This window comes from Osmerus eperlanus, chromosome 4 (genome assembly GCF_963692335.1).
Source record: "Osmerus eperlanus chromosome 4, fOsmEpe2.1, whole genome shotgun sequence".
Classification (NCBI taxonomy): domain Eukaryota; kingdom Metazoa; phylum Chordata; class Actinopteri; order Osmeriformes; family Osmeridae; genus Osmerus; species Osmerus eperlanus.
This window is the reverse complement of record NC_085021.1, coordinates 6,235,762-6,247,809: the sequence shown is the minus strand read 5'-3', so window position 1 is coordinate 6,247,809 and position 12,048 is coordinate 6,235,762. Positions and strand designations below refer to the sequence as shown.

General features: G+C 48.8%; 1 protein-coding gene across 1 annotated transcript in view; it reads right to left on the bottom strand.

Moving 5' to 3' along the window:
- bsna (bassoon presynaptic cytomatrix protein a) overlaps nucleotides 1–12,048 on the bottom strand; it is a 67,383-nt gene that overhangs the window by 42,037 nt on the left and 13,298 nt on the right. The window contains exon 3 of the mRNA XM_062460491.1: nucleotides 757–2,418. Within this exon, the coding sequence (XP_062316475.1) occupies nucleotides 757–2,418 (1,662 nt within the window). The remainder of the gene's footprint in view (nucleotides 1–756; nucleotides 2,419–12,048) is intronic.

Genomic DNA, 12,048 nt, shown 5'->3' with positions numbered 1-12,048 from the left:
CGGCTGGTCGCACTGCCAGACTCTCAAATGGTCACTGTGGGGGTCTGGACATCATGGCTGCTGTGGACAGAGATCACAGCTCGTCTCTCAGACTCTGACCCAGCTGCTACAGAGTAGCTTTCAGAGCCCCCCAAATTACCTGTCACTGTATGTTAGTCGTATTCTTTCACCTTGGTCCAGTAAACTGTCCAGAGGACCTAGACAAAGAATTCGAATGTACTATCAAAATAAACTTGAAACCACAAAGACTGTCCTCAGTCACAGAGGCCTTTTAGGTTCTAAATATTTGCGTTTCTGTCACTGTCTCTGTTCTATCACAACTCAGGGTAACCATTAGTCTTCCTGCAGTGTTCCCTGCCAAGGTTTGTTTCTTAAAAAATTGAGTGCAACAACATAGATGGAGACAGGGAAAGAAAGAGAGATAGAGAGAGAGAGAAGAGAAGCCTGTGCTTCTAAGAGGAGAGTCACGTTACCACTCACTTAATAAAAACAGCTCTATTGAATAGAATTGAACAGAAGCGACTATCACCTCTTGACTCGGCGTGAGTGTAGTGTTATATAACACAACATTTAGACTGGGAGACATGTGTGTCGAAAGTGGAGGTGGGAGAGTGAGAGAGGAGAGAAGAGAGTACAGAGTGAGACAGGAGACAGGAGAGGAGACAGTGTGAGAGGAGTGAAGAGAAGAGGGGGAGTTTGAGTAGCACTGTATCATAAGGTAGGTGCAACACTGTCTCCAGCGAGGCGGAGTCTTACCTCCACCAGGTGGGGTGTAGGGTTGAAGCCACACAGGTTGCAAACCTGCGTGTGACACTGGGTACAGGAGTTGTAGTTGGCGGGCTCGCTGCTCCCGATGTTCAGCACAGTCTTACACAGCGGGCACAGCTCCTTCGGCCTTTCAGGCTCCGAGGGCACAGGCGCGGGGGTGGGTGCTGGGCAGGGCTCCTGTCTACCAGTCGGTTTGAGATGCTGTTGTTGTTGCTGTTGCGGACCTTTCTGGTGATGCGCTGGAGACTGTTGTTGAATCTGCGCTGGTGGCCCCCCCATTTGGGTAGGGGCATGAGGGCCCCCCATTTGGGTAGGGGCATGTGGCCCCCCCATTTGGGTAGGGGCATGAGGACCCCCCATTTGGGTAGGGGCATGAGGACCCCCCATTTTTGTAGGGGCATGTGGCCCCCCCATTTGTGTAGGGGCATGTGGCCCCCCCATTTGTGTAGGGGCATGAGGACCACCCATTTGTGTAGGGGCATGAGGACCACCCATTTGTGTAGGGGCATGAGGACCACCCATTTGTGTAGGGGCATGAGGACCACCCATTTGTGTAGGGGCATGAGGACCACCCATTTGTGTAGGGGCATGAGGACCACCCATTTGGAATGGTTTGGCACCGGGGAGCCCTGGGCCTTGCTGCTTGGCGGAGCTAGCATCACTGAATAGTACCTTGCCCCTGCTATTGGAGGCTGTCGAGTTGGGGGCTGTGGGCAAGGGGTCCACAGAGATCAGGGTGCTGGCCTGGTTCAGGAGACTCGCCCCAAACCCAAACAGCTTTGTCAGGCCGTCTTGAGCCGGTGGTGGCTGGGCCGCAGCGGGCCGGTGGGCCGGGGAGGAACCGGCACTTCGGGTGTGGTCGTAGCGGCCGGCAGCCTGGTGGAGTGGGGAGCCCCGCCCCAGGTCAGGCTGCGAGGGAGCCTTAGCCAGCCCAGGGAGTGGCACTGCTCCTGGGTGGGGGATGCGAGGGCCTCCTTGGTTCTGGGCCTGGCCTCCAGGACCTATTGGACCTCCAGGACCCCCAGGTCCTCTCTGGGTGTAAGGGTCAGAGGGCCTCATGCCCTGGGCCGCTGGACCTACCTGAGCCCCAGGCTGGGACGCCATACCGGGGCCAGGTTGTCTTTGCAGGCCAGGGGAGGCCTGGGGGTGGGGTTGAACTTGGGACTGGAGTCTGGGCTGAGTCTGCTGGAAGGACTGGGGCTGAGACTGCTGATAAGGTTGAGGCTGGGAGTAGGACTGTGTGTGGGGCTGGGAGTACGGCTGGGTCTGGGGCTGGTGTTGAGGCTGGGAGTAGGGCTGGGTCTGTTGTTGAGGCTGGGAGTAGGGCTGTGTGTGGGGCTGGGAGTATGGCTGGGTCTGGGGCTGGTGTTGAGGCTGGGAGTAGGGCTGGGTCTGTTGTTGAGGCTGGGAGTAGGGCTGATTTTGGGGCTGGTGTTGAGGCTGGGAGTAGGATTGGGTCTGGTGCTGGGTCTGGTGCTGGGTCTGGGTCTGGGGCTGGGCTTGAGGCTTTGGTTGTGCCAGTGGCTGGACGATGGGCTTGGCCTGATGGGAAGGAGAGTGGATCTGCTGTTGGCTCTTGGAGCGAGGTGTGGTCATGTCGATGCCCAAGGCTCTCTGCATCTGGCAGTTCAGGCACAGCCACTCCTGCACCTGTTCAACACAGAGGACGGACAGTTAGATTCACTCATATCACAATCATTCATACTCTTGACTTTCTCAAGTGTCTTTCCCAGAATAGACATAAAAACCATGAGCTGTGTCGACTAGGCAGCTCTAAGTTAGCGCTTTTTGCTAACATCATGTAGTAAATAAAGCAAATTAATTCAAGAAATACATTCATTTGTTCAACTACTTCTCCCATCTTAAGCCCAAAATTAAAACACTAATACAGATGGTGAGAAAAAACCTTCCAGCATCTTCCCCAGCCAGCTTCCTAGCTTCAAGCTTTAAGTTAGCTTTGTTTGTTAGCATAGCTTCAAGAATTAATTCACCATAAAGGCTCCCAGAATTGGGTTGTTGTACAAAACAGTTTTAAACATGACTCATCTCCACAACAAACGATAAAGCTGTAAAACACTAGCATACAGCCACCTTACTACAACTAATCGTCTTCCACCACGTACAGACTAGTCTTAGATGTGACTCAGACCTGTTACAATCGAATTTATCTGAGAAGCAATCAGAACAACCAGTTCATCAACCTGACCACAAATCGACAGAACAGTGAGTGAACCTCCGACCGCAGATGAAGAAACTCCCAGTGTGACCGACGGACAAGATGCTGACCGACCAGTTTTTTCATGCACCCTCCTTTCCTTCCCTTCCCTTCCCCTCCCCTCTCTTCTCCTTTCCCCCCCCCCTCTTCTCCTCACCTCACCTCTCCTACGGACCGTGTGTCCTGTCAAGTTATCTTCTAATCGTATTTCTCTCCTCAAATATTCTCTCCGTACTCCTCATTTAGCCTCTTCACTCTCCGTCTTCCCCTTCTCCTCTTCCTCTCCGTTCCTCGTCTCCCCTCTGTATGAGCAAAGAACATGTAGACCTGGCTGTTTGAATTGTAAACTGAAGCTTATTTGAAAGTATAATCGTCCAAAAAACGAACCAGTTCCTCCTCTTCTGCTCCCCTCTCCTTCCCCTCTCTCTCCTCTTCCCCTCTCTCTATATCGACACGGCCCTCGGTCGGAGTGTGTTGATGTTAATGATGGACTGAGGCTGTCTGGCCGGTACTGAGCATGACAGGAAGCAGTCAAGGACTAAGAGCGCTTGCTCGCTCCCTCCTTAGGAAGGAAGGAAGGAAGGGCCAGTCAGCATTTCAAAGACAGACAGCTCTACAGCACCAATCACATCGCATCTCGTCACACCACATCAACTCTCATCCTCTTTACTAATACACAGACACACACACACTCAGAGAGAGTCACATCCCGTACACTACTAACACACATACACACACAGTCCAGCCATACCCTCACACAGCAAAGATACCGTAACCCTCCATACTTCTAGAATACAGTACTGTCCTAAGGTAAACTCACCTCAGTTAGCATGAAGCATCAGTAGCCTACTGCACAAACAAGTTATCTGATTGCGGAACATCAACAGAACCACAACAGAACTCACCCACTCCTCACGTTTAAAGTCAAGCTCATACTGAACCAGCAGGTCACCCAACCGTGAACAGACCCAGAACTGCATGAGGTGGTCTGGGCTAAGCTAGGCTAGACTGGATGCCTGTAGCTATTATACATAAGACCAGCAGGGTCATGTTTCAGCTCGGATATTTTAGCCATGAAGCAGACCCTGGGGAGGTCACACAACCTGGTAATATTCACTGTTCTGGACCAGCGGTGTATAGCCTCATCCAGCCCTCACACAGACCGTGCTGTACCCTACAGCAGACCTGTACACCCCTAATGTGGTCTTCTAAATCAGCTCGAGGTGACACACATACAGAGAGGAGACAAACACAAACAGGGCAGCCAGGACTGGAGGGATGGAGGGAAAGGGGGAAGGAAGGAAAGAGTTGGGGCTGGGTGAGGAAAGGAGTGAGAGATTGAGGAGGGAGAGAGAGAGGGAGGAGTGGAGGCTGAGAGTGTGAGAGAGAGAGAGAGAGAGAGAGAGAGAGAGAGAGAGAGAGAGAGAGAGAGAGAGAGAGAGAGAGAGAGAGAGAGAGGGGGGGGGGGCTGAATGGACTCTGCCCTGTGTCACTGTCATGTGTCTAAACCGACTGAAGTGAGTCGAAAGCAATTTGCACACATACATGTCAGCAATCTCACGTAGAAGTATGCGCACACACACACAAACGTTCAGAACTGCACAGAAACTCTCTCACCGTCTCAGACACACACACACGTCAGCGTCAACAGACTCTGGTGCTTGGAGAGCCATCATTCGTAGAAAACAGAGTGTGACACCGTGCGACACTACAACAAGCCTGGCAATTTCCGGGGCTGTTGCACACTCTTCTGACTGGGGGAGGCACAGCCAGGCTCGAACTCACACACACACACAAACACTCCAAACACAAAACACTCACACACACAGATACTCTCACATGCACCATGTATCCTCAATGAAATATTTATTAGACAGGTGGACTGGAAAGCACTGCCATTGCTAAACAAACAATTGAATAGCACTAAAACAAAAACACTGTTCATACACACACACACACACACAGGCCCTGTTGTGCCTGATACTAGAAGACAGTTGTGAGCATACAGAACATGGTGTATAGAGGGAAATCTAAACAACATTACTTGTGATTAATATCCACAGCCAGGCAAACTGCAGTACAGTAACACATGCACAGACACACAAACACACACACACGCACACACACACACACCTAAATTATCTAATATAATGAAGGTACATTACACCCTAAAGGTCTGCTATGCCTATTCACTCTCAACAGTAAATGAAATAGATATCCATATTTCCCACCCATAGAAGAGGAGTTCCAGGGTACCAATGAGGGATTCATCATAAACAATTAAATTCAGGGACTCCACTCTGAACTGTAAATCATCGCATAATTATGGCAACTGATAGCAAATTATAGATTACATCACCATGAATAATCCTCAGTGTTTTATATAGATAAAGAACACATCTGTGAGAGGTGTGAGAGGAGAGACAGAGAGAGAGATAGAGAAACTGGCCTAATTTCTATAGGAGCAAACAGTTTGTCCTCCCTAATGTCCCTGAGAGAAAGACGACGCAAACCCCCCCCCCCCCATACACACACACACTCACACGTACACACTCCAGTCTATTACCTCTCTATAATTGCTATCACCCCGGTGCAACACTGGGAAGGTGATAAAACATTCTAACCTCTCACCACAGAAGCTACCTGGCGACACACACACACTCACATCACACACAAACACTGACGTCACACACACATGTCACACACACACGCACGTAACACCCTCATGCAGTAATGCATTCCTCACAGACCCTTAAGAGTGGATCCATGGATGGCATGTCTCAGTATTAGTTTGTATGTAGCTTAATTAGTGACCTGCCTCAGCACTTTTCCCAAAGCCTAGACATGGCAGCCATTGACATTAACATGTATGTTTATCTGATTGTCTTTCTGTCTGTCTGACTGTCTATCCGACCAGCTCTTGGCCTTCGTTTCAATGTGTCAAATTGTTTGGACACCACCTTGAACACTTGAGCAGGCTTGGTCTATTCTATTGCAGTCTGGTCTTGTATTTTGTGGTCTGGTCGGTTGTGGTCTGCTCTGTTGTGGTCATGTCTGGTGTTGTCCGTTCTGTATCTCTCTACATTGAGCGGCCATGTTTTCTGACCTTCAGAGAGTGTGAGAGACCCACAGCTTTTCTCACCCTAACCTTCTAGCTAGGAGTGACCATGAAACATTTAAGCAGCACTGTGCATATTCACCTGCTTTCATCTTTTACATGTTGCAGTGTTGTTTTGGTGCTGCAGCTTTGATCGAAATGGCTAGGAACTGATGTAGGAAAGGCAAACATGATGAGTTGTCTGATTCTAGGTATGACTGAGTGTGTGTGCGCGCGCGCGTGTGTATGTGTGCGTCTATGCATGTACATGTGTGTTGCCTCTGGCTTCTCTCTGGTCTATGTAGAGGCTTTGCCCAGCTCTGATGGGCTGTGGTCATGAATCATTTATAAGAGCTGTCCCCATAAGAGCAGAGAAGAAGACAGAAATACACAGGAGAATGCAGGAGAACACAGGAACTCGCAGGAAAATGCATTACATAAAACAGAACAGGAGAATCAACAGAATCGGGCTGATGCTGGGAAACTTATGATCATTGAACTACATTGAACAACATAGGAGAACATAGGAGAACAGAAGTGAGTGGAGAAGAACATAGTCATGACTTATTTTCCGTGATAAGTATTGGCCAAATGTTTATGTTTAATTATCTGTATCTAGGATTAGTCGCTTTGGAACATTACATTAGTTGTCTACTCGAAAACAACTCATCCTAAATTTAGATAATTAAACATAAACGTTTTGCCGATACATATCACAAAGAAAACTCATGGCATCACACACCAAAATCATAACTCTTAAACTGAAAACAATTGCATTCACCTTTCACTGCTGGTCAACACTGAATACAGAATTTCTGAAGCCTAACCCAGAATGACTCACAGCTATCAACATTTATACTCATTACCTCTCCCATAAGTGACAAAATCACTCTGAGAAGAAACTCAATTAAGTACAGGCAAAATGTACAATTCCATACCCGTAAATATATAACTCAGCATTAGTTATATGGATTAAATCTTTACCTTATTAAATTCATTTCAACACATCAGAATGCTGTCCTTCATCTAAGGGCTCGGTATCCCTCGCACTTGGGCTCCGCCTCCCAAACTACAAATGTTTATTGAAAATCCACCCTTCTGTTTGACCCACCCAGGGAATGGTATCAATAGAGCTGGTGGTGAGATATGTGACGTTAGATAAGATGGCCTCATGTTTTGTGAGGACCTGTAGTTCTCTGTTTCAAGTGTGTACCCTCAATATAGATCCAGGTCTCAGTTTGGTGATTAGGTGTGGTTTAAATAGGTGGTCCGGGGTTGCGTTGGGTGGTGACATTGGGCAGTATCACGAGAACGTAGCAGAACTTAATATAAGAATTTAAGAGAACACAGGAGAACAGCAGTACAGAGGAGAACACAGGACTAGTATGCTACAAACTGTTTAGTTTATCACAAACACACAGTGGTCATTCCAATTAGATCAGTGACTAACTCAATAATGTGTCCCAGTTCCCTCCTACACACTTGCTGCTAAGGGAAAAACAACTACCGTTTAATTAGCAAACAGACCCTCCCGTCCCTCTCCTCCTCTGTTCTGTGCTGTGATTATCCATGTGTCAGGCTGAGCTTACCGGTCCAGCGACTAGGAGCCACTCCATGGCCAAAACCAGGGCCAGGACCAGGGCCAGGTGGGTCAGGGAGGTAAAGGGGTTAGGGCAGGGAACAGAGATAGGTAGATGTATAATAACCAGTTATTATTTTAAATTCTCAGGGACCAGGGAGGGGGGGGGGGGGGGGGGCTGGTGTACACCTGGCTGCCCTTGCTGTGAGAGTTCCGCTGGGCTAAATTAAGAGATAATCCCAGTCTGGTCTACAACTCCTTCCTGCGAGGTGCCAGGAACCAAACAGCCACGCCTGACTGATGAGTTCAATCGCTAAAAAGCCAAAATACTACACTCTACAAACAGAATAATACGTACTCACAGAATAAACCACACACATACTATTACACACATAATATGACCCACTGCACAGAACATTATGTACAATACATTAAATACTATATTTGTTTACACACAAAATACTTTTCCCTAAACACCAAATACAGCACACTACATAACAAGTACTGACACACCACACAAAATGCAAACACAGTGCACTAGACAAGTCTAAAAGTTTACATAATAAAATGTTCATCCTTCAGACTGAATACTCCTCAATGTAGAGAGTGACTATACACTACATTTAACACTACAGTGGAGATGGGTCAGCTGCAGAGTAGAGCTAGTATAGAGCTACAGTACAGAGCTACAGTATAGAGCTACAGCACAGAGCTGGACTATTGAGCTGCAGTATAGATCTGCCGTATAGAGCTGTAAAGTACAGCTGGCGAGTAGAGCTGCATAGTAGAGCTGCATTATAGATCTGCAGAGTAGAGCTGTAGAGTAGAGCTGTAGAGTAGAGCTGCAGAGTAGAGCTGCAGAGTAGAGCTGCAGAGTAGAGCTGGAGAGTTGAGCTGTAGAGTAGAGCTGCAGAGTATTACATTTACATTTAGTCATTTCGCAGACACTCTTATCCAGAGCGACTTACAGTAAGTACAGGGACATTCTCCCCGAGGCAAGTAGGGTGAAGTGCCTTGCCCAAGGACAAAACGTCATTTTGCAGAGCCAGAAATCAAACCGGTAACCTTCAGATTACGAGTCCGACTCCCTAACCGCTCAGCCACCTGACACCTGAGAGTATATCTGCAGAGTAGAGCTGCAGTATAGAGCTGCAGAGTAAAGCTGGAGAATAGAGCTGCAGAGTAGAGCTACAGAGTTGAGCTGTAGAGTAGAGCTGCAGAGTTGAGCTGGAGAGTAGAGCTGAAGAGTAGAGCTGTAGAGTAGAGCTGCAGAGTTGAGCTGGAGAGTAGAGCTGCAGAGTAGAGCTGTAGAGTAGAGTTGTAGAGTAGAGCTGCAGAGTAGAGCTGCAGAGTTGAGCTGGAGAGTAAAGCTGCAGAGTAGAGCTGTAGAGATGAGCTGGAGAGTAGAGCTGCAGAGTAGAGCTGTAGAGTAAAGCTGGAGAGTAGAGCTGCAGAGTAGAGCTGTAGAGTAGAGCTGTAGAGTAGAACTGCAGAGTAGAGCTGCAGAGTTGAGCTGGAGAGTTGAGCTGGAGAGTAGAGCTGCAGAGTAGAGCTGCAGAGTTGAGCTGAAGACTAGAGCTGTAGAGTAGAGCTGCAGAGTAGAGCTGCAGAGTTGAGCTGGAGAGTAGAGCTGCAGAGTAGAGCTGCAGAGTTGAGCTGGAGAGTAAAGCTGCAGAGTAGAGCTGTAGAGATGAGCTGGAGAGTAGAGCTGCAGAGTAGAGCTGTAGAGTAAAGCTGGAGAGTAGAGCTGTAGAGTAGAGCTGCAGAGTTGAGCTGGAGATTAGAGCTGAAGAGTAGAGCTGTAGAGTAGAGCTGCAGAGTAGAGCTGCAGAGTTGAGCTGGAGAGTAGAGCTGCAGAGTAGAGCTGTAGAGTAGAGCTGTAGAGTAGAGCTGCAGAGTAGAGCTGGAGAGTAGAGCTGCAGAGTAGAGCTGCAGAGCAGAGCTGCAGTATATAGCTGCAGAGTAGAGCTAGAGAGTAGAGCTGCAGAGTAGAGCTGGAGAGTAGAGCTGGAGAGTAGAGCTGGAGAGTAGAGCTGGAGAGTAGAGCTGGAGAGTAGAGCTGGAGAGTAGAGCAGTGTGCTCAACCAGGATGTGCCGTGAAGCTGCTTGTTGTTACATGTCTTCAAAATGAGTCCCAACAGTGTAGCTATTAGATACAACACGCCCACACAGCATCACACATGCTCAACACCCAGGATTCTTTCACACCCAACATGTGTACACACACACAAACACTCATGCACTCAAATACACAATCGCACACACACTCGCATACACACACACACACACACAGAGACATACTCCTTCCCATACTGTATGCGGCAGCCACTACCAGGCTAGTCTCCATGGTAACATTCTCAGGGGCATGTCATGTATGAAGTGCAGAGGTCATGTGTGAAGAGGTGATACCGGACCATGAAACATGACATACAAGCACAGACATACACTCTGGATAAGGACAGAAAGAGCAGAGGAGAGCAGAGCAGAGCAGAGGAGAGCAGAGCAGAGCAGAGCAGAGCAGAGCAGAGGAGAGCAGAGCAGAGCAGAGCAGAGCAGAGCAGAGGAGAGCAGAGGAGAGGAGAGGAGAAGAGAGGAGAGCAGAGGAGAGCAGAGGAGAGCAGAGGAGAGGAGAAGAGACGAGAGCAGAGGAGAGCAGAGGAGAGGAGAGTAGAGGAGAGGAGAAGAGACGAGAGAAGAGACGAGAGCAGAGGAGAGCAGAGGAGAGGAGAGGAGAGTAGAGTAGAGTAGAGTAGAGTAGAGGAGAGCAGAGCAGAGGAGAGGAGAGGAGAGCAGAGGAGAGCAGAGGAGAGCAGAGGAGAGGAGAGGAGAGCAGAGCAGAGGAGAGGAGCGCAGAGGAGAGCAGAGGAGAGGAGAGGAGAGGAGAGCAGAGGAGAGGAGAAGAGACGAGAGCAGAGGAGAGCAGAAGAGAGTAGAGGAGAGCAGAGGAGAGCAGAGGAGAGGAGAGCAGAGGAGAGGAGCGCAGAGGAGAGCAGAGCAGACGAGAGGAGAGGAGAGCAGAGGAGAGCAGAAGAGAGGAGAGCAGAGGAGAGGAGAGCAGAGGAGAGCAGAGGAGAGCAGAGGAGAGGAGAAGAGACGAGAGCAGAGGAGAGCAGAGGAGAGGAGAGTAGAGGAGAGGAGAAGAGAGCAGAGGAGAGCAGAGGAGAGGAGAGTAGAGGAGAGGAGAGCAGAGGAGAGCAGAGGAGAGGAGAGGAGAAGAGACGAGAGCAGAGGAGAGGAGAGTAGAGTAGAGTAGAGGAGAGGAGAGCAGAGGAGACGAGACGAGAGCAGAGGAGAGCAGAGGAGAGGAGAGCAGAGGAGAGCAGAGGAGAGCAGAGGAGAGGAGAGCAGAGCAGAGGAGAGGAGCGCAGAGGAGAGCAGAGGAGAGTAGAGGAGAGGAGAGCAGAGGAGAGGAGAAGAGACGAGAGCAGAGGAGAGCAGAAGAGAGTAGAGGAGAGCAGAGGAGAGCAGAGGAGAGGAGAGCAGAGGAGAGGAGCGCAGAGGAGAGCAGAGCAGACGAGAGGAGAGGAGAGGAGAGGAGAGGAGAGGAGAAGGAGCTAGGCTTCTAGAAGAAGGTAGTGGATGCAAAATGTAGGCAGAGAGAGACAGAAAGACAGAATGAGAAAAAGGACGAGAGCAAGAAGAGGGAGATCACGAGGAGGTAGATGTGCACCCATGACCATGATCATGACCATGACCATGACCATGATCATGGTCATGGTGGAGCAAGACTAGTCATTGTCTCTTCCCCGTCTCTCCACCTCTCCCCCACACAATCCTTCTTTTACTAGCAGAAGAGAGAGGATGGGGAAATGAGGACTGATAGGAGAGGAAATATGAGATATATACAGTATACTCTATATATCAACAGTATACTTTATATATATATGTATACACAAATTTGTGAAATCTGCTTGTGTCACACCAGAACTGCATCCTTCCACATGGAACACTAGACTGATAAGAACAACTGAGCATGCCTGAAGTATGCTTCTCTCTCTCTTTCTTTCTCTCTCTTTCTTTCTCTCTCTTTAACTCTGCCTTTCTCTACCTCAGTTAGTTCCTTCGAGATTAGGCTCCTTTCTTCATAATTCTGTTATCTCCTGACTGCAATTTTCCCAGAAATCAGACTTTCTTAGAGCCTCCCACACACACACTCACACACATACATACACACATAGCACTCTCTCTTTTTTTCTGTTAAACGCACAAAGACACACACACACACACACCCCATTCCCTCTCTGACACACAGACACAAACACCCACAGACAAACATAGTAAGACTGTAAGACATTATCTTACCATATCCATTCTCTTACAGGCACAGATCTCTTCCGCCCGAATGATCAAATAAAATCGTCCCAGATTGAATTTCTGACACTTTGTGGT